Raw genomic sequence first — 23,726 nt, 5'->3', positions numbered from 1 at the left:
GCGAAAGTGGGTTGATGTGGACTGAGGCTATCACGCTGTTTCCTCTGGCACCCAGAAGGCAACAGCAGAGGCTTGGCTCCCTGGCCAGGCAGCTCACGGCTGGATTTTAGCCACTGTGCCCAGAACCTTAGCTTTTGGTCTGTTTCACCAGCCATCCCAACAATTCTGTAAAAGTACCTCCTTTTTCTTCCTCATCAACCAGAGTGGGCTGAATTCCACTCTTATTTGGAAGACTCACTGTCTTGGTTGTATTGTTATTTGACTAAGTAGCAAATGATTGGCAAAGAGGTAACTGAAAAATAGGATGCCATTTTATCAAATAAAGAAAGGCTACATTTAAATAGCTGCTTCCAAGTAGATGTAAGTCCTGATTTATAAGCCATCTGTGTACATCATAGACCGATGCTGAAGACCAGAAGAGAACAAAGACATTAATTATTCCAAGACTTATCTCTTTCTATTGTCAACTGTAACATTTTTCCACTTGAAATAAAATCTTCTATTAGTCTAGAATTGTTTCTGAATATTTTAATGACCTGTGTCAGCACTGTATAAACCATATATTTTCTCAACAAGTTTCTAGGCTTTACAAGCATTTCTGGAGATGGACATTAGTAATCAAGGTATAGGATGTACTAAGCTGACAAATGGTTTTCTCTAATAGAAGACTTGGAAATAGCATCTGGTTTCATTAATTTTATAACTTCTCATTCATTCACATTTGTAAGCTGAACATGTACCCGCTATGCTTCAATTCATTCTTTTGAAAGAAATGCACAGACCAGAGTCATTGTTATGGATAAATGTGCACCTTTTAAAAACAGCATGGGTAGTTGTGGCTTAGAGTGGAAATTATGATGTCAACTGAGCCACCAGGATGATGCATCCCCCAGGAGTCAATTAGATAAGATGTGGTCATGGAAGATAGGAAATGCTATCTTAATAAAGCACCATCAAGTCCTTGTCTTTTAAACATAAAATAACTTTATTCCTGGTCAGTGATGAAAGCAAATCACTTGGAGTTTCTGGTAGGAGTTGTTTTAGAGTGGAAGTATATATTCAAATGTTTGAAAGGTATACTTCGCTCCTCACCAAGATTACTTGGTGAGATTTGTACGGACAGGCAAGAAGCTACTTTGTTATTGCAAACCTTTGAAAGGGGATGAGAGAGAATTAAAAAATCAACAACCAAATAAATGAATGGGCTATGAACATAATAGGTGAGACATTACTAGCTGTTTTTTATCCTGCCAAGAAGTTGAGAGTATTTTTAAAATAGTATCTAAATCCAAAACCAAGCCATTGTAACAAGAAAGAAAAGCCTCATCGGGCTTTTTGTGGTGTGTGAAGCAAAACTGTAGATACAGAGAATAAATTCACTAAAAGAAACCTTAGAAGTGCATTTAGTTCAACGCTCTCATTTTGTCAATGGGGGAAACTGAGGCCCAGCCAAGAAAGTGATCTACCCAAAGTCACTTATTAGGTAGTGGGAAAGTGCTATAGACTTAATGTTTGTGTCCCTCTGAAATTCATATGTTGAAATCCTAATTCCCGAGGTGATGGTATTAGAAGGTGGTACCAACCACTGGGGGATTAATAGGTTATGAAGGTAGAGGCCTCTTGCATGACAGTAGTGCCCTCATAAAAGAGACCACAGAGACCACTCTCCTCCCTTTCTGCCATGTGAAAGTAGAGTGAGAAGATGGCCATCTGTGAACCAGGAAGCAGGTCATCGTCAGACTCCAAAACTGCCATGGCCTTGATCTTGGACTTCCCAGTCTCTAGAACTGCGGGAAATAAATGCTGTTTAAGCCATCCAGTCTATGTCATTTTTGTTATAGCAACCCAAACAGGTTAAGACAGAGAATGTAAGTTTAGAAGACTGTGTCAAAGGACAGAGCACTGTGAAAACTTTTGATCCAGAAATCCCACTACCCAGTATCTACCCAGAGGAAAAGAAGCCATTATTCAAAAAAGATACTTGCACGTGCATGTTTATAGCAGCATAATTTGCAATTGTAAAAACATGGAACCAACCCAAATGTCCATCAATCAACTAGTGGACAAAGAAACTGTGGTGTATATGATGGAATACTACTCAGCCATAAAAAAGAATGAATTAATGTCATTCGCAGCAACCTGGATGATTGGAGACTATTATTCTAAGTGAAGTAACTCAGGAATGAAAAACTAAGTATCCTATGTTCTCACTCATGAGTTGGAGATAAACTATGAGGATGCAAAGGCATAAGAATGACACAATGAACTTTGGGGACTGGGGGGCTAAGGGTAGGAAGGGTGTGAGAGATAAAAGACTACAAATTGTGTGCAATGCATACTGCTTGGGTAATGGGTGCACCAAAATGTCACAAGTCACCACTAAAGAACTTACTCATATAACCGACACTACCTCTTCGCCAATAACCTATGGAAATAAACTTTTTTAAATAAGAGTTAGTTACATGAAAAAAAGAGATGCTAATACCTACACAATGTGCCCATCGTGATGAATAAAAGTCTGGGGAATATTTGCAAAGTAAGGAGCTCCTGGTTCCTCCATGCTGTAGGCAGCAAGGTGAGCAATATTCTCCATGGATAAAATTGTTTTAATATGAAAAGTTGCCTGGGTTTCCATAGACCTGAATGGGCACTCTCGTATTGAATACAGGACCTGAATAAAACCCTATAATGATAGGCTTACTGCACTGATAGCCCCCTCCATGCTGGATCAAGATGCAAAAAGGCATGGCTGAAATGAGATGAAATCCAAACGCAATTAAAAAGATTAAAGGCATAGATGCAAGAAGAGAGTGCCTGATAATAATAATTTTTATTTGCAGAAGCAAAAACAACACCCTCCCCATCCCCCCAAAAAAAGACCTAGAGTTTCAGTTGATTCAAGCTTAGGATGCACCATGGGTGTGATGTGATTGTCATATAAACTGGAAGACAACTTAGGCCGAATTAATCAGGCTCAGTGTCCAAAAGCCCTAGAGGAAGTAACAAATAGGGAGTATAGATTCAAGTTCAACATAACAGGGACCTTTCTTGATAATTATTGTGGTGTTAGATTGGGCTGACAATTTGGTGTGCATTTCTGGAAGGTTGTGAACAGCTGGGTGAACATCTGTCAAGGATGCTGTAAACTTGATTCTGCTTTTGACAAGATGCCCCCCAGCTCCACTCTAACTCAAGGGTGTAAGTCTAAAAGTCCAGCTTTACTCTCCAAGTCCCACCACATACTGTGTGACCTTAGCCAAGTTATGAAACCTCTCTGAGTCTCTTTTCCTTGGCTTTAAGATGGAAGATTAAATACATCTCTCAGAAACTGTTTTAAAAAATCAATTTAAGAAGTGTAAAGCAAAGCCCCTAGTATAGTGCTTGGTACATAATAATTTTTAAAAATGTTTGTATTGTCAGAACTGTCCATTCTTCCATTTATAACAACTCATTCAGGGATGAGCGTGTGACCCCATAACAATTAATGAGATAGACTGAGATTTCCGCCAAGTCTTCATGGAGTTCTTCTTGCTTAATGGATTTAAGGCTGAGATGATACTTCCTGGAGATCCTATTATATCTGAACTCTGAGATTAGGACCAGGACAGCTGGAGACAAAGGCAAGAGCCAGAGAGAAACAAGCCTGTAAGGACTTTGATCCGCCATGCCTGAAGCTTGATAACTTCTAGGCTTCTCATTTACATGTGTCAATTAATCCCATTTTGCTTCCTGCAGGGTTTCAGACAAATGTTAACTAAAGAATTGTGACGGATGCAGTCCTGGAGAAAGACATTCTTGTATGCTTATAGTTTTATTATTTTTGCTCCATGCAAAGCCCCAACCTGGCAACAACTTTTCCTTTCTTCCATGCATGGAGCTATGAAGCCACCATGGGCACTACTTTTCTTAATTATCTACCTCTTCTTACAGCCCAGGGCAGCCATGCTTGACACATTGAGGACACATTGACCTGAGAAGTCTATTGTTGTTTTTGGCAGCTCCCGGTTTACAGATCATACCTTTAAAACCACAGCTGTGTCTTCTTTAGTTCACCCTCGAGGTGCCAAAAGCCTAATCAATAATGAATAGCCATGATGTCTTCAAACTGACTTTAGCATCTGGCCTGAGGAGGGGCACACTGAGTCTGGGTCTCGTGGCAAGCAAAAGTTGGAACGAAAATAGAAATGCTGAGACAAGCTCAGTCACAATGTAGATTCACCAGAGGTTGTCTTCTTTGAATGTTACATTTCTGCCATCACCTGCTTGCTAGTTAAATTAACTGTCAAAACCTGCTACAAATTGTGTTAAGCCTGAAGTGAACTAACATGGATCTCCATGACCATCCCTGAACAAGGCTGTTGAAGTCACTGCTCTGATACTTTCTGATGTCAGCTTGTCTGAATGACTCCTGGAAATTCTTCTGACAACCTCCAAGGAGGCCATGGGTCTCTTGATGGACACGAATCTGAATTTTCGTGGCCGAGCTGCTGGAGGAAGAGCTTTAAGAGCCTACTGGTTTTCATAGACACGAGTCATTCAATGCTGGCATTTTTCCCAGAGGTGCCTCTTTCTTCTGTTAGTGTCGTATCGTCCCCTTGCAAAAGCAGCAGGGACACTTACCCCAAATTTGGTTCAAGTACGGAGGCTGATGACTCTCCATGCACAAGAGTGTTTGAGAGACGGTTTATTACTCACACAAGGGACTCTCTGGTAGAGCTGAGCAGGTGCCAGCAGGCCTAGGGTTGGCTCAGGCAGAGCAGAAGTATGGGCTCGGGCCTTCAAATAAGTGGCTAAGAGCCCAGGACATGCTCACTGGATTTAGAGCCCAGTGAAATCCAGTTTGACCTCATCTCTCACCTTAATTACATCTGCAGAGATCAATTCCCAAATGAGGTCACATTCTGAGCTTCTGGGTGGACGTGAATTCTTGGGAGAAACAGTTCAACCCAGTCCACAGAGTGAAAACACTTCATTATCGCTTCTGAAAAAATCATCTTATCACACTTACCATATTGCTGAATTTCTGCTTCCCCAAACGGGACTGGAAAGAACCTTCACAGGCTCATGGGGTTCCCAGGAAAGTTTGACCCTTGAAGAGGACTGAGAGCTAAAGAATGGATTTGCTACAGAGCTGGGAGGGGAAAGCAGTGGAACAGGGATGCCACCTGTTCAGCCCTCACCTGAGGGCAACACTGGCTGGGGGTGGAGAATCTTAGTGTCCCATAATGGCCTGTTTTCCCAGCAGAGACACAGCTGAGTCAGCAACAGTGAGTGTGCCATTTGGAAGCGTCATGGCCTCAGGATGAGTGCGGTCACCAGTGCTATTAAATACAGTTCTCATGGCCGGTGCCCCATTAAGACAGATTTGATGCTTGGTGACACATTCAATTTGAAAATTTCCCACAGCTCGGCTGGATTCAGTGGCATCCCCCTTTGATTCCTGTGGGGCTGCCATAACAAAGTACCACAGGCTGGGTGCTTAAACAACAGAAATGTATTTTCTCACAGTTCCGGAGGCTGGAAATCCAAGGTCAAGGCTCTGTCAGTGTTGATTTCACTCTGAGGCCTCTCTTTTTGGCTTGCAGATGGCCGTCTTCTCACTGTGTCCTCACGTGGGCTTCCCTTTGTCCCTATGTGTTCAAGTGTTTTTTTCTTATAAAAACACCAGTCCTGTTGTTGGATTAGGGCTCCCTCTAATTCCTTTGCTTTAACTTAATTACCCTCTTAGAGGTAATTTAATAGGGTCACATTCTGAACTACTGTGGCCTGGGACTTCAACATATGAATTTGCAGGAGACACGGTTAAGCCCGTAACAATCCCTTCCACACATTTGTTCTGAGTGAGCAAAGTGCGTGCCTTTCTTTGTTACACATTTCTCTCTCTGAAAGTTATGATTGTCAAGGAAGGGTTTAGACTTTAGATGGCAGGGCCATGAGGCACAGCCAGGCTGAGAGCTCAGAATCGTGATTCAGTTCAGAGTGTGGGGTGCACGAATGCTGAGGGGTCTGAGCTGAGGTCCTGCACTGACAGTTTCTTGACTTTTCCCTTAGAGAATCCCAGTCTTCAGGGAGCTTTTTCAAGACTTTTATACCTTGACTTCCAACCATGCTGGAAACGTTTATCCACTTCTGCAATCAGCAGGCCAGGTTGCAAATAAACCTATTTCTAAGCATGGGACTTAAAAATATGAGGGACTTTGTTATAATTGTAATCCCAGTTACATAGAAGAACTCAATATGAGATAGATTACTTGAGGGCCTTGTTCTAGGAATGTATATACAGCAAGAAGCTATTTTAATCCCAGCACTTTGGGAGGCCGAGGCGGGTAGATCACCTGCGGTCAGGAGTTCAAGACAAACCTGGCCAACATGGCGAAACCCTGTCTCTACTAAAAGTATAAAAATTAGCTAGGTGTGGTGGCAGGCGCCTGTAATCCCAGCTACTCAGGAGGCTGAGGCAGGAGAATCACTTGAACCTGGGAGGCGGTGAGGGGGTTGCCGTGAGCCGAGATCACCACTGCTCTCCAGCCTGGGCGACAAGAGTGAAACTCTGTCTAAAAAAAAAAAAAAAAAAAAAAAGAGAGAGAGAGAGAGAGTGTTTTGTTGTTGTTGCTGTTTTCTATAGACTCTGATGATGATGCTATTGCAAAAGCCAGGTATGGAAGACAGAATAATAGTCCTTCAAAGATGTCCACGTTCTAGTCTCCAGAACCTGTATGTTATCTTACATGGCAAGAGGGGCTTTGCAGATGGGATTAAAGCACATGAGGTGGGGAAATTATCCTGGATTATCTGGGTGGACCTAATGTAATCAGAAGGGTTCTTACAAAGGAGAGAGAGAAAAAGGAGACAGGGATGGGGGAGTAGAAGAGAGGAGGAGTTTTAGCCATGCTACATGGCTGGATTTGAAGATGGAGCCAAGGAAAACAGGCAGCTTGGAAAAGACAAGGAAACAGATTCTTCCTTAAGGCCCCCATAGGAGCACGGCCACACAGCCTTGCCATCCCATCTTGGACCTCCAGAACTGGAAAATAACACGTTTCTGTTTTAAGCCATGAAATCTGTAGTAATTTGTTACTGCAGCAATAGGACACTAAAACCTCAGGGTAATTAGGCTACTGTATCTTGAGCAGCCAGAAGTAACTGGGTAACTTTATAACTGAACAATTGCCTCAGCATCTTCAAGGTGCAAACAGTGGCCTACTTTTTTTATTTTTCTAAAACAAGACATGTGCCATCTGTCAATTTAATGGCTATCTTTCCCTCATCTGAGTTGATCCAGCATCTGAGGCTTACAGAGTCCAGAAGAAATGGGGTCTCAGGTTCATAATCTACCCTTGTTCTAACTGTTGCTGTCCCTGGGCTGAGTTGGGCAGAGTGTTACACTGCCCACCCCTTTACAAATCCCTCTTCTACACATCACTTTTCCTCAATTTCTTCTAAAATGTTTCACCTTGGAGACCTCCCTCCTTTCTCCACATTCCCTGCAACACACTGACTGCTCTTTTCCCTGCTCCAAGAGCCTACTACTGGCATCCTTCTAAAGCCCACCTCTCCCTCTAGGTATGGCATCTGGCCCCATCTCATGTCTCCTCTTGCATTGATGACAGCCATCACTTCCCTCCATCCAGAAAACAGTCTCCTTCAGGTACTAGAATGTATCCAACTTGGAAAGCTTTGGGTGGTTATTAACAACACTGGTTTTCTCATTATATTTGTTTCCAAAAACTTTTATATAATGCCTCTCACATGGTAACTTCAGTAATTGTGGGCTAACTGAATGAATGTTAATAATATACATTAGATGTGGCTGTTTGAGGTCTTTCATCATTCCATATGAATTTTAGAACTATTTTTTCTATTTCTGTGAAAAATGTCATTGAGATTTTGATAGGAATTTCATTGAATCTGTAGGTTGCTTTCTTGAAAAGTAACAAAACTGGAGGCATCAAACGTCCTGATTTCAAAATATATTACAAAGCTACAGTAATTAAAACAGTATGGTACTGGAATAAAGACAAGCTTATGGTACCAATGGAACAGAATAGAAAGCTGAGAAATCAACCCATATATATACAATCAATTATCCTTTCATAAGGGTGATAAGGGTGCCAAGAACAGACAATGGGAAAAGAATCATCTCTTCAAAAAATGGTGTTGGGAAAAGTGGATGTTCACATGCAAAAGGATAAAAATGGACCCTTATTTTACTCCATGCACAAAGTAAACTGAAAATGACTCATAGACTTAAACATAAGTCCTGCAACTATAAGATTCCTAGGAGAAAACAGGAATAGCATCATGACATTGGTCCTGGCAATGATTTAATGGGTCTGACAGTAAAAGCAAAGTTCAGCACAGACAAAATTAGACAAATGGAGCTGCATGAAACTGACAAGCTTCTGCACAGCAAAGGAAACAATCAACAGAGTGAAAAGGCAATTTACAGAATAGGAGAAAATATTTGCAAATCATCAATTAAGGGGTTAATTTCTACACTATATAAAGAACTCCTACAACTCCATAGCAACACAACTAATAACCTGATTTAAGACAGGGTAAATACTTAAATAGACATTTCTCCCAAGAAGCCATACAAATGGCCAACAGGTACATGAAAACATGCTTGACATTACAAATCATCAGGGAAATGCAAATCAATGTCACAATGAAATATCACTCACACCTATTCAAAAAGATGAACAATAACAAGTGTTGGCCAGGAGGTGAAGAAGAGGGAGCCCTTATACACTATTGATGGGAATGCAAAATGGTACAGCTGCTATGGAAAACAGTATGGAGGTTCCTCAAAAAATAAAAAAAATAAAAATACCATATCAATATGGTTTGGCTGTGTCCCCATCTAAATCTCATCTTGAATTCCCATGTGTTGTGAGAGGGACCTGGTGGGAGGTAATTGAATCATGGGGGCAGGTCTTTCCCATCCTATTCTTGTGATAGTGAATAAGTCTCACGAGATATGATGGGTTTATAACAGGGAGTTTCCCTGCCGAATCTTTTTTTTTTTTTTTTTTTTTTTGCCTGCTGCCTTCCATGTAAGATGTGACTTGTTCTTCCTTGCCTTCTGCCATGACTGTGAGGCCTCCCCAGCCTCATAGAACTGTGAATCCAATTAAACCTCTTTCTTTTGTAAATTGGCCAGTTTCAGGTATGTCTTTATCAGCAGCATGAAAATGGACTAATACACATATCATCTAGCAATCCTCCTTCTGGGTACTTATCTGAAAGTATTGAAACAGGATCTTGAAGAGATACTAGCATTCTAACATAGTTTGTGACACTATTGACAATAGTCAAAAGTGGAAACAACTTGTGTTCAGTGACAGATGAATGGATAAAGAAAATGTGGTATATACATACAAAAATACTATTCAGTCTTAACTAGGTGTGGTGGTACACGCCTGTAATCCCAGCTGAGGCAGGAGATTGCTTGAGTCCGGGAGTTTGAGGCTGCACTGTTACCTGATTGTGACTGTGAATAGCTGCTACACTCCAGCCTGGGCAACATAGAAAGACCCTCTCTCTAAAAATATTATTTTTTTTAAAAAAGGAAATCCTGCAGTAAGAGATAACTTGAATGAAACTTGAGGGTATTATGGTAAGATAAATAAGCAGTCACAGAAGGATGAGTACTGCGTGATTCCACTTAAATGAAGTATTTAAAATAGTCAAATTCAAAAAATCGGAGTAGAATAGTGGTTGTCACGGGCTGGGGGAAGGGGAAATGGGGAATTGCCAGTCAAAGGGCGTAAAGTTTCAGTTAAGCAAGATGAACAAGTTCTAGAGATCGGCTGTGCAATGTTGTCCCTACAGTTAACAATACTGTATTGTACACTTAAAAATTTGTTAGAGGGTGGATCTCATGTTAAGTGTTCTTACCATCACCACCACCACAACAAAACAAAACCAAACTCAAAAAAGGTTGCACACTCGTATAGTAGTTAAAGAAGTTATGGGCAATGGTATGTAGAGCTGGCCTGTAATGGCTCACAAGAGCTGATGGTTAAATTTTCAGGAACTTTGCATGCTAGTTAAATATAGCCATTATTAAGTGTTACATGGTATAAATTTATAATTAAATTAAATTGAAAATAAAGGTAATAAATATTCAGAATCCATCACAACCTAATTATTTCAGTACATTTTACTATTATCTATGTTCTAGAGGTTACCTACGTTATCTATTTTTTCTGTTTCCTGGAGAGTACATATAGGTTTACTACCAACCACCACTTCCAACTCTGCATTCAGTGACATCATATTGGCAGGTTGAAATTGGTCATGGTATGTGAAGTTACACCACAGAAACTGGCAAATGCTATAAATCAAATATTTTTTTGAGTCAGTTGTTAAATGTTCACCAGACACCACTGTTCCTAAGCCAGTTCTTCACAAAAGACTTCACAAAGACTCCAAAATGGGAGCAGAACCGATATTACCACCAATTTACTAATACAGAAAGAGAGACCCAGACATTAATGAGCTTGTCCAAAGAAGGTTTTGGACATACTCCATATTTTTACCATTATATAATTTTTAAATCATTTATTAATAATTGAAATAGTCTCAATTATCTATGGTTATGAGAATTGAAATTAATTATTAAATTACATTTATTTTGCTTTTTCCTATAAAGCATAATACATTAGAAAAATAATGGTAGAAATATAGATGAAACTAGGGCTGCCAGGTAAAATATAGGATATCCGGATAAATTTTAACTTCAGATAAATGATGAAAACATTTTTTAGTATATTACAAATATTGCATGGGACATATTTATACTAAAAAAAAAAGTTGTGGGGGCTCACTCCTGTAATCCAGCACTTTGGGAGGCCAAGGTGGGTGGATCACAAGATCAGGAGTTTGAGACCAGCCTGGCCAACATGGCGAAACCCCATCTCTACTAAAAATACAACATTAGCTGGGCGTGGTGACGCATGCCTGTAATCCCAGCTACTCAGGAGGCTGAGGCAGGAGAATTGCTTGAACCAGGGAGGTGGAGGTTGTGGTGAGCCAAGATTGTGCCATTGCACTCCAACCTGGGCAACGAGCAAAATTCCGTCTCAAAAAAAAAAAAAAAAAAAAAAAAAAAGGGGTTATTTCACTCAAATTCAGTGAAACACTAGCTATGCTTTCATATTAACAGGACAGGAAGTTTTCTTACTCTATTTCTATTAAGTTATTTTTTTTAAAATCTGTAATGTACACGGATGTGCTTTGGTCAAGAATTAGGCTGAGGCAGACATCAGGCCTGCATGACTCAGCGGGATTGGTGTGCAGGCGCACACCTCCAATTGTTATATAAGCTGTTTGTGTAAGCTCATGCTTGGCTCTACGCCATTATTGCCTTTTTTTTTTTTTTTAGATGGAGTTTCACTTTCTCATTGCCCAGGCTGGAGTGCAATAGTGCAGTCTTAGCTCACTGCAACCTCTGCCTCCCAGGTTCAAGCGATTCTCCTGCCTCAGCCTCCTGAGGAGCTGGAACTACAGGTGTGTGCCACTACGCCCATCTAATTTTTTGCATTTTTAGTAGAGATGGGGTTTCACCATGTTGGTCAGGCTGGTCTCAAACTCCTGACCTCAGGAGATCCACCTGCCTCGGCCTCCCAAAGTGCTGGGATTACAGGCATGAGCCACTGTGCCCAGCCGTATGCCACTATTGTTTGTAAAAAGTATAACTGCCCTGCTGATGCTGATACATGGTGCTTGGCTCTCATACCCAGAGAGAGAGAGTAATACTACTGACCCTTGTAAGGGAGAGCTAGCCCTGTAGGTCAAGGAGTGCAGCTGTAGGCATGGGGGAGGCAGGGGCTGTGGAGCCAGCTGCTGAGAGGAGCCACAGAGTCGGAGCAGACGGCCAAGATAAAGGTAGACAGTGTGACACAGCTAGAGTGAGTAAGCTGCTGATGAGAAAGCTGCTGAATAAAATTAATTTCACCTGCCTACGGCCCCCCAAATGTTCTTTCAGCTATCTGCCACCTACTCACTCATCTTGGACCTCAGCATGGGCTAGAACCTGACCCTGGGCCTGACATTTGGTGTAGGAGAGGACCTGACAAAATTTGACTTTCTTTACCACTTCCTCTAGTCAGTTCTACCTTTTAAACCTTTGCTAGGTCAAAGTTAATTGCATAAAAAAATTGCTTACAATTACCTAGTGCGGGTACAATAACCTAGTGACTTTGAATTTCTACCGAAAAGGGACTGCCAATCTCCTTTCCGATGTTTTAGACATCTCTGGAACAGTCTAAAACAAAATAGAAGCATTTAAAAAAAAACATTTCCTTTTCCATTCATGGCCATTTCGTGCCGTAGTTTGCACAGCCATCTCCTTCTGGGGGAACAGTCTCCTTGTCATTAGCACACTCTGGGGTCAGCTGTGTCTTGGCCAGTGGCTTTAGTGTTTTAGGATTAGAAATTCTTAGGAAAGTAAGTAAAGCTGCCCTTCAGAATCTTGGATCTTGGGTGAACAGAAAATCTGATTGGGATACCTCTCTAACGGAGCTCAGGAGTGTGCCTGGACCAGTGAAGCAGTTGTCGGCAGGTTGATTATTGCACCTGTAATGTCGAGTATCTGGCTATCGAAAGCTGGCGCCATTCATCTGGGCCGTGTTTCATTTGCTATGAATGCTCTTTATTTTCTTCTTTCTTTTCTTTTTTTTTTTTTTTTTTTTTTTTTCAGATGGAGTCTCGCTCTGTCGCCCAGGCACTCTGCCTCCCGTGTTCATGCCATTCTCCTGCCTCAGTCTCCTGAGGAGGTGGGACTACCGGCACCCACCACTACACCCAGCTAATTTTTTGTATTTTTGGTAGAGATGGGGGTTTCACCGTGTTAGCCAGGATGGTCTCGATCTCCTGACCTCATGATCTGCCCGCCTCAGCCTCCCAAAATCCTGGGATTACAGGCTTAAGCCACCACGCCCGGCCGAATGCTGTTTATTTTCAACAGGGCCCAATGATTAGTGGCAAAGAGCTCCCCTCAGAAGGTATGGGACTGGGAGTTGTGGAAACGGAGCAGGCAATTACATTGCATTAGTAATTTAGGTGGTGTGTGTTAGCAGAAAAGGACCTGATAAAGGGCCATGCAATTTGGAGGCATTCCCATTTGGAAACAGTATTCTCAAAGCCAGACTCAGAAGAAAGATGTATCATTTGTATCACTGCTCAGTTTCCTAGCCTGTGTTATTCCTTATTATTTCAATGATTTGATTATCTTTCAATGATTGTTCTCGTTGGTTATAGATTGTGAACACATGAAGAACACAATTACTTGAGAACCTGAAATTGCTCTTAATAGTGTATTGAGGTCGGGCACGATGCCTCACGCCTGTAATCCCAGCACTTCGGGAGGCCAAGACAGGTGGATCACAAGGTCAGGAGATCGAGACCATCCTGGCTAACACGGTGAAACCCCATCTCTACCAAAAATACAAAAAATTAGCTGGGCATGGTGGCAGGCACCTGTAGTCCCAGCTACTCGGGAGGTTGAGGCAGGAGAATGGAGTGAACCTGGGAGGCGGAGATTGCAGTGAGACGACATCGCGCCACTGCACTCCAGCCTGGGGGACACAGTGAGACTCCATCTCAAAAAATACATAAATAAATAAATAGTGTATTGAGGCAATAATACAATTTCAAATGCTTTCAGTTGTAAATCTGCAGCATATTTTACTGGTGGTTGAAAGAATAAGATATATTAGGATGGTGACTACAGAAAGTGTCTATGGAATACTTTTCTGCTTACGAAAATTGGCATTGAGTTTTTAAAAAGTAATTATATTTTCCTAACTTTTCAGAAAAGTATGTTCTTTTTATAATAAAATGACAATATGAATACTTAACTGGGCTTTGTGTTGCGATTGCTTCCATCTGTCCAGCCTTCTGTTACTTCCTAGGAGTGGGCAGGTTGGGTCTCTACAATGTGATCGTGAGTACTTGACCATTGCCTGTTGTGGAATATTCTTGTGATTGGTGCTTTTTGAGTGCTCTTATAAGGAGCCAGGTTATTTCTATCTCCTGTTCTGCTCTCCTCCACTTTGGCTTGAGCCTAATTGGGCTCCTCGTGGTCATAAGATGGCTGCCAGGAACGACAGTTGCTGACTGCTTCCTTCTCATTCAGCTGGAGGAAAATAAAAACTCAAGATCCAAAACCTTTTCTTCTGCCATAATGGTATGACTTTCTCACATTTATGTTAGTTACATTATTTGTTTTTCACTTCTTCTAGTAAAACTCATCATTTTTGCCATTATTAAGAAATATTGGCTAAATGTTTGAAAGAGGAAGCTGAACCTATTGCTGCAAAATGTTACAAGCTTTGTGGCAGATTGTACCAAAAAGGCCACTGCAGTATTTCTATCCCACAGGCTCTTTCAGAATCTTGCCACTCTTCCGTCAAGAAACACAGTCTGTTTCCCACCCTGTCCCCTGAAACTGAGCATCATGTTGCCGCTGCATTGACTGATGGAATGCATCCCGAGTTTTGTGCCTGACTTTTTCCCTTGGGATATGGGTTTTGGGAGCTTTGAGATAACTATGTAAGAAGTTTGGCTGCCCCGAAGCATCCCTGCTGGAGAGACCCCGTGGAGAGAGCTCAGAGGACGCCCGAGGAGCCACAGCTGTCCCTGTCCCAGCTACTTGAGTCTTTCCAGCCCAAGTGCCAGATAGCTAAGTGATTGGCCTTTAAGTGATTCCAGCTTTCAGCCCCGGTGCCTCCACAGCTGACTCTGAGTGCAGCACAGCTGAGTGTCCCCATGGAGTACAATCCAGGTTACAAATTCTTGAACAAAGTAAGTGTTTCTCTCTTTTTCTTTTTTAAAACCACAACTTTTGAAGCAGCTTGTTACAGAGCAATAGAAAATCAGAATTAGTCTAGTTCAAATTATGTATGTATATGATTTTCAACTCTGTCTTTGATAATTAAGAGTTGGCTATACATTCAGATAGAATTGGGATAGTGTTTCCACTGATGACAGGTTAGCTTAGGTGTGCACATGCAGTCTTAACACGGCCAAAGATTTGGGTGTAATTCCCACAAAGGCCAGTTCACTTTCCCCTGCTCCGTGACTTAATTATGTGATTATCTCGCAGATGTCTGCTTGCAATTATGAGGTATGAAGAATCCTTGAAGCCATTAGGAAATGGGCACCTGGCTTCTCTGCTGAGTATGGGAGTAATGGAAGCTGTGATGAGAACTCTCTGAACAAAAACATAGTGTTGGTTCCATCAAGGGCCAGGCCTCTGGTAGACTGGTCATACGAGAAATGAGGATAAGTAGCCTGGAGCAGATGGGGTTGTGATGGGGTAGTAAGGATGAAAGTCTGGAAGAGAGATCAATGGCAATGGTAATTGATGTGGCAGGCATTGGTTGTGTCAGGTGTATGGTGAACAGCAGTAGACAACCAAACTCACTGAGCTAAGGATCAGACTTATTGCATGTTGCCCTGTATGGATGTCATGGTGCTGAGTAAAGGGTGGACCCTGGAGAATTAGACTTTTTCCTCTTTATGGCCCCTTTGCTTGGCACACTCGTAATCATCTCTTGAGCAGAAAAGTCCCAGTTTAATATCCAGCTGCAAAATTTTATATTCAGCTGGCTATCACAGCATCTTATACCTCCCCTCCCATGCACTCCCCGCCCTTTTTTGTTTGACACAGAGTTTTGCTGTGTTGCCAGGCTGGAGTGCAATGGCACAATCTTGGCTCACCACAACCTCCGCCTCCTGGGTTCAAGTGATTCTCCTGCCTCAGCCTCCCCAGTAGCTGGGATTACAGGCATGCGCCACCATGCCCCACTAATTTTGTATTTTTAGTAGAGACGGGGTTTCTCCATGTTGGTCAGGCTGGTCTCGAACTCCCGACCTCAGGTGATCTGCCTGCCTTGGCCTCCCAAAGTGCTGGGATTATAGGCGTGAGCCACCGCGCCTGGCCCTTATTCCTCTTTGCTAAAAGAAAGCAAGACTGAGGATACTAGTAGTGGGCAGGACAAGGAGAATAAATGTTAAAACACAATGAAGGCAATACAATATCGTACAAATAGAAGGGGTTATTTCTAAACCATTTGCACGAGTGTGAGTTACCTTTGCCTTGGTTTAAAAGTTTATTTTGCTGTCCTAAAATAGTTCTTCATTCCATCTGTGATTGTCCCAGCCCAGGTTGTCATCTCAATTGCTAGCCCATTCCCAAACTTTTGACTGCCTCGGCCTCCCACCTCCCGTTCACTCACCCTCACCTGCTTCCGGAGTTACTCCCGAAAGTCCTGCGCAGTCTGCATATTGCGATATGCAAAAGTTGATTCTCAGCCATCTTTCTCCTAGTCATCCTCTGTGCCCGCCAGTGGCATTTGCTGCTGTCTGCATGTGAAATGCTCTCCTACTCTGGTTTGGACAAAGTACGCTGGTCTCATTCTTCCTGCCTCCACCCCACTTGGCTTTCTCCTCAGTCCTCTTTTCTGCCTTATGCTGCTCCCCCAAAGGTTCTCATCATTCTGGGACTCTCTTTTCTCCAAATCTTCTTCTTCATGGATGCTCTGTCCACACCCACTTTCCAGCTTTTAACCTTAAAGAGACGCCCAATTCCACATCTCTAGTTCAAAGTACCATCTGGACATCCCACCGCCCTCTGTAATTACCATCAGCATGGGCAACTTCACGTGTCCAAAACCAAGTGGATTTTCCTTGCTGGAAAAGATTTTCCTCCTTCTCATGGATGAGTTTCCACTGCTGGACTTCTGGTTACCTAGGCTCACACCTCAGAGGGATCTTTGGGTGCCTCCATCCTTCATTGAGCAGTAGCCAAGGGCTACTAATTTTTTATCTACAATATTTCACATTAGTTTTATTTCTCTTGCGTGTCATTCTTTTAGCTCAGACGCTTATGTGTTTTTTGGATCATGGCTGTCAAACCTAATGTTCCTAAAAATCACCTTTTGATAATGCAGATTCTGGTGTGGGACCCAGTGTTCTGTAGTTCTAGTGAGCTACCAGGTGATGCTGATGCTGCTAATCCCCGGACTACACTTTGAGTAATGAGGTTCTAGGTTAATTATTACAACAGTCTCAGAAGTGATTCTCCCTAAACCAGTGGTTCTCAACATATGATCCTCAGACAAGCAACTTTAACATCGCTTGGAAACTTCTTGGAAATGCAAATTCTTGGCCAGTTCCAGCCCTACCCAATCAGAAACTCTCTGAATAAGCCATCCAGGTGATGTCCTCCAGATGATTCTAATGCATGCTGAGTCTGAGACTCACTTATCTAGATCTTACCTTTATAGCCATCACACACACCCACACCCCAGAATCTTTGCAACAATGTTGTAAATGCTTTTTTAGTGTTTCTGCAATATGGCTTTCTTCTTTTTGTCTGTTTGTTTGTTCATTTATTTACAGACAAGATCTCACTATGTTGCTTAGGCTCCTCTCCACCTCCTGGACTTAAGTGATTCTCTCACCTCAGCCTCCCCAGTAGCTGGGACTACAGGCATGTGCCACCACACCTGTCACAATACAGCTTTCAAGGGCCTCAAGCTTTGTCCCTAGTGGACTTCTCTCTCTCTCCATCCTCCTCCTCTTCCTAATTTTGAAGTGAAATTTATTGCATCTTGTTGTCTATTCATTCCCTGTCCTTCCTCCATCTTCTCCTTCACTTGTTTCTTTTTCCTGAAGCACCCCCATGATTGCTCATTGGAAGCCTCTCCACTCAGCTAGGAGTGCATCTTTTCCCTTCCTTTCACTCAGTTGTGGTTAGCATATTGTGCATTGCACTAGAGTCGTGGTTTTCAACTGGGGCCGATTTTGCCCCCGGGGACATTTGCTTATACCTGGAGATGGGTTTGAATGTCACAGCTGCAGGTGGTGGTTCTGTAAGCAACAAGTGGGTAGAGGCCAAGGATGTTGATAAATATCCTATAATGCATAGGAAAGCATTTCACACCACCCCCAAACAATTATTCAGCCCAAAAAGTCAGTAATGCATTGGTCGAGAAGCCCTGCAGTAGAGCAATAGTGTATGTTGTATTTTCTCTGAGATTGTTGTCAGCACCACCCTGGGGTTATGTCTTTGTCATGCATGCAAGTTCCAGTACAGAGAACCCGGTGCTTCATAATGTCTTCATTTTCTTGAGAAACTGAGCAATCAAATATTGTAAAGTTTAAAAATGTGTGATTTTTATGTGGTTATTGTTGAAGATTATGTCAAGAATTCTATTGTCTTACTAAGGCCCGAACTTGACTTAAAACTCCACTTTCGTTATTACCTAGTGTGCTTAGGGAGTTGGGGGTGGGTCTTATTTCTTCTTTATCCTTTGTGGCTGATGAGGCTTTAGGTGCAGACAAGTTACTCATGATGGAACTGATGAAGAGACGGAGGGTCAAGTGCCTGCTTTGCTAGTTCGAAACTGGGTATTGCAACAGGGGTTGCATTAGAAAGCTTCTGTCTGGAAAAAACATGCATGGGCCCCCTGGTTGGGCGTGTTCTAGCTGTTGTTTGCAAGCAACTGGAGGTCTTGTTCTCTTTGCTTTGTACAGCCAAGCACTGTCACGGACACCCAGAAGTCTCATTCCTATGTATCTACAGGTTACAAAGCGATATGTTGCCTTCCGATGAGGTGGTGTGCATGAGGCTCTCTTGCCCACAGGGACCTCTCTGCAGGATGGAGACCAGCACACTTTAATGTAGATTCCGATCTGAAATGGACCACAGGAAGGGAACTGGTTCTGAGAGCCAAACCAGGCTTTAATAACTCACAAGTCCACTTCTCTTATTAAGCACTCAGGTACAAGTTCATCTGTGTGAATCCCTTGGGGCAAACTGAACTCAGAAATTTTCAGATTTTAGAAGGTAATCTGGGTGTGCACCACAAACTCCATAACACGCTCAGCAGAGTCTAGGCAGGACCTGGTAGTCAATGCACCATGTGTGAGAAATATCAGAGGAGTCTCATGAGGTCAGAGAAGCGAAGACCATTCATAGCTTGGAGTTTGTTCAGGTCAGGTTTTGCTACCAAGTGCACTACAAGGTGTTTTTTTTTTTTTTTTTTTTTTGTTTTTGTTTGGTTTTGGAGATTTGGGGATTTTAGAGAGACCCAGGGATACAAGGCTGCTGGTAAGAAGATCAGGTTGGTCTTGATGAGATGGTTGCCCAGCATGAGTTTCTATTATAATCTCGTTTCAACCACGGCGTAGAAATGAAATGTCAGGTATGGAGTGGAGCTATGGGGCCTTAGGGGAAATGTTGCCGTGGAAAATCCTGCTACATGTCAGCAGTCTCCGGCATGTCAGCAGCCTCTGGCCTGTGATGCACAGATCTCTAAAGCACCCCCTGGGCTCCCCTGATTGCTGGCTTATTTTTTCTCTGTCACACAGAGGTTCCTTTGGTCTTGAGATAAAGGTCAGGTTTCTGTGAACCGACTGGCTGCAGCCTTTCTTCTTCTGCCGTCGGAGGTGGAGGTGGGCTGAGGTGTCTGGAGTGTCCTATTTTGTGGGTAAGAGACCCCAACAGCCTGGATGAACACTTTTGTAAACAGCATTTTGTCAGACAAGAGCCATGTTCATTTCCCTGTTGCCGTGTGAGTGAGAATACTGTGTCTTCAGACAGTCAGACCTCACTTCTCGGGGGCACAGTTCTCAGAGACGAAGGGGACAGTATCAGACATTAAAAAGGAGCTGAAGAGAAACAAGACATACCAAATACATGGAGGTTTTTTGTTTTTTTCCACTGAGTTTAAACACTGCTTTCTTTAAACAGCAGCTTTCCATAATGCACCAGTCTTATTAATATGAACCAGGTCATTGTTGGTTAACCTTCACCTAGGTTAGCTCCAAATACGATGTGACATCTTATGTCACCCTGATTCTTCTAAACCTGATATTTTATTGCCTAATGCATGCCTCTTAATGAGGACCATAGCATAAATGTGTGATAATACAAAGATCTTATTTTTAAATGCTACTGTTATCCATAATGGTACAAGGGTATAGGGACTGTTCCTTAATCAGTCCCTGGTGACCATCACTCTCAAGTAAAAAAAAGAGTGGGGGGACTGGATTTTACATCCTATTAAGTGCATTGGGTTTTTTATGGTCTACCACAGGGACTGAACAGAAAAAGAAATATCCTCGCTTCCCCCCTTTCCTCTGAAAAACACCATTCCCATCTCTGTAGGAAAATTCAGGGTCTGGAGGCTCTTGTAGATGCAAGACACAGCCACTTGTGGGAGGGGGACACTGAAAGCCAAAACAAAGGTTTCTTGTCACTTGGGGCTTTTATCCAGTATATCCCATGTTACAAACAATAAATCACTGGCTGACCAACCTTCTTTGCCAAGGGAACCTGTGGGGGCTTTAGGCTATTTCATAGTTCAAGTAAGACCCCATCTATCGACTTATCTACCTTCATCTACCTATCCATCCACCATCTATCATCTATCTATAGCTATCTATCATCTATTTATCATCTCTCTCTCTGTCTACATCTATCCTCAATCTATTTGTATATGTGCATAAAAAGGAAAAAAGGACTGGCTTGAATAACTACAAACACTTCTAAATTTTTCCCGCTATCTCTACTTCTGATGCTGGAGGCTCCTAGCTGAGTCAGCTACTCACAGCCTAGCACAATGTGCTCTCAAAGAATTATGGGATGCAAAGACATCCATGCTCTTCAAGAGTCGCAAATGTAGGGCACGCATTGAGACTCAAAAATCATAAAGAAAATATAAAGTTTGTACTAGGAGGAGGAATTTCATAGCACATTAATTCTGTGGCACAACTCCAACCAGAGAATGAGTCCTATTGCTTCCTTCTGGAAAGGTTAAGCCAGCCCTTACGTTATAGGGAAGTCATGTCCATATCACATTCTCTTTACTGTTGGATCGTATGATACAGATGAAGTGGAAACCTTGTCTTCGATGCGCCATGTTTCTGTCTCTCTAGAGGGGCTGAAGCATTCCTGTGAGGGAACCCAGAAATGTTGAGTCCTGTATGTCCAACTAGTACATAAGTCATACATACATTTCTGTCTACTGCTCTATTCTGAAAGTTAACTTTTCATTTCCAAAACTATGCGTGAATCGAGTATCATTTGATTGTTGTTAAATTTGGAGAAAGAACCACTTACTAGAGACTTGGAGCTGAATTAAACTATGTAGTGTGAAGGGAAGCCAGTTTTAAAGGACGATGGCAGCCAATTTCTTTTGTTACTTATGTTTTTATTTTTTCCAAGAACAGTTAACATTTACTAGGCACCTATTGGCCTCAGTCACTTGCATCTAAAGAGCAAAGCTAATTTACCCACGGCCCATGTTCTTTTAAATGGTTAGCCTTATTTCTTAGCTCTGTTAACCACTATTCTAATGTTAGCTTCAAGTTCAATTTTAATAATCTATGCCATAGTTGTCTACTGCTCCCTGCCACATGAACAAAAAGTTTGGGGGAATAAGGCGAGCAGTTTACATTTTCTGTGGATACTTCAAGTAATTGGCCCCAAAGTGAAATTGAGTTGGCCATGGTTTATCGTGTTCTGAGGGGATAAAATGTGTAAGGAAACGGACCTGTAGAAAGGGTTGATATCCAAGTATGTGTGAATGTGTGAAAATCCTATAACTCCACTTCAACTGGCCTAATATCCTGAGTCACTAGATGGTCAGAAGAATAGATACAGTACAAAAGGAACAAACCGATGTACATTTATACTAAAAAACCAAAAACAAAGTTTGTACAAGATGAACAGCAAATGAAATAGCTTCTATCAAAACAAAATCTCACACAGGTCATTTTTCTAGTATGTGGACATACATACACCCACACACACACAGACACACAAGCAAGAATGTGTATTTTATAAGATATAGGTCCTTGGAAATAGACATTCTTAGCAAATATGGATGACAGATCAATTGTAATTTATTTTCTTTTAACACTGTATCATCATAAAGAAAACTGGTATAAATGAAAAAATCTATTTCAAATATCTACATCTAAAATTTTAGGCAGTGAAAAAGCACTTTGTTGACAAGGAGTGTGGAATGATGTATGTTAATTGTCAGAAACTGCTGAATGCCTTGTTTAGTTGCCACAAACAAATTCACATATCAGAACGAACAATACTGCTAAATATTCCTTTTTTCCTGCTTTTTTTTTTTTTTTTTTTTTTTGTTAAAACATACTGGGAGAAAGTAAAGAAAAGAAAAACTGGAAATCCATACATCTTTCAAAAGTTTGAAATTGAAGCAATATTTAGAACCATAGATGAGGAAACACAGCGGCATTGGTGTAATATACACAACGCGCTTTTCTTCTTTAATCTGTAATGTACATCAAATACTTTACAACAATGCATTAACAAAAGGCAAGAAACATCTTGCTGTACAGAGGAACCCCAATGCAACTTGAAGCCTAGAGTCACAACGGATGAAGAGAGTAAACAAAGCGTGAGAAGCCGTCCCCCATAGAGTGTGTAAACTATTCTGTGTCTTGTGCTTAACGATAACCCTCACGCCCCACCGGCCCAAATGCCTCGTCTCTCCTCCCATCAGCCACGTTCAGTATAAAGCACTTCTCGTTACTCTACAGCTCACACTAGAAAGGTGCTGCCCACTGTCATATTTAGGATCACTTTAGCTTTCTACTGATTTCCAAGTTAACTTGCGATTCATTTAGCTTTCTAAAATAGCTCTTAATATTTCCTTACTGGTTATCACAGCCTTCCTACGGAACAGGCTTTAACAAACTAAATTTGCAGAAGAAAAAAAAATAAAACAGAAAGAAATGTCTTGTGGTATGCATGCACATGCACTGTTCCCGGAGCGCCTGTGCCCCGCTCCTCACACCCAGGAGTCGGGGGAGGCTGGGTAGTGGCTCGTTTCATAGTTCAGTTCACTGTAGGGACGGGCAGCTGAGTAGAAGTCAACGTAGTTGCCGGTGGACTTGAGACCCAGGTGCATGGTGTACTCGCTGGCGGGAGGGCGATGGTGGACCTGGTCCTCGAAGAAGGACTCGTCGTAATTTCTCGTGGAATTCTGAAATGGCTGGTAGGTCTCGTAATCTTTTCTGCTGGGCTCCTGTGGGACTGGCTGTGCTGAAACCTGAACGGGAAAGAAGAGCCACACTGGGTTACTTGGTTTCCCTTGACTCAGCCTCCCTCTTGCCCCGGCACCCAACTCTCCTTCAAAGAAGAGACTGTGTACATCCAGGCATTCACCACTGTGGCACTGCTCCTCCAAAACTGCCAACTGTCATTGGCTTTCTTTTTGAAAACTGACTCCTAGGTCCACGTGCTATCATTCTGCATAATCTTTATCATCGCAAAATATACGTAACATAAAGCTGCTTGCTTTAAGAAATGTTGAAGTATAAGATTAATTAGGTGGCATTAAGAACATTCACAGTGTTGTGCAACCATCACCACCATCCCTTTCCACCACTTTTAAAATCATCCCAAACAGAAACTCTGTGCCTATTAAATGTAATTCCTCATCCCCTCTCTCTGGGCCCATGGCAAGCACCATTCTACTTTCTGTCTCTAGAAATCTGCCTAATATAGGTGCTGCATAGAGTACTTGTCCTTGTGTGACTGGCTTCTTTCACTTAGCATAAAGTTTGCATGGTCCATCCATGGTGTTGCATATGTCAGACCTTAATCCGTTTTTGTGGCTGAATAATATTCCACTGTGATGTGCATTGCTCCACTGATGAATGCACTGAAG

General features: G+C 42.1%; 2 protein-coding genes across 7 annotated transcripts in view; both read right to left on the bottom strand.

The window, feature by feature from the left end:
- Positions 1-23,726, bottom strand: part of DAP (death associated protein) — an 840,643-nt gene that overhangs the window by 273,952 nt on the left and 542,965 nt on the right. The window lies entirely within an intron of this gene.
- The window catches only part of CTNND2 (catenin delta 2), a 935,738-nt gene continuing 934,296 nt past the window's right edge, over positions 22,285-23,726 (bottom strand). For all 4 annotated transcript variants that reach the window (XM_050794061.1, XM_050794059.1, XM_050794060.1 and 1 more), the window contains one exon: positions 22,285-23,105. In XM_050794061.1, coding sequence (XP_050650018.1) covers positions 22,845-23,105 — 261 coding nt within the window. In that variant the 3' untranslated portion in view covers positions 22,285-22,844. The remainder of the gene's footprint in view (positions 23,106-23,726) is intronic.

The sequence above is a fragment of the Macaca thibetana genome, chromosome 6, assembly GCF_024542745.1.
Source record: "Macaca thibetana thibetana isolate TM-01 chromosome 6, ASM2454274v1, whole genome shotgun sequence".
NCBI classification, from domain to species: Eukaryota; Metazoa; Chordata; class Mammalia; order Primates; family Cercopithecidae; genus Macaca; species Macaca thibetana.
This window is presented reverse-complemented; position numbering and strand designations above follow the sequence as displayed.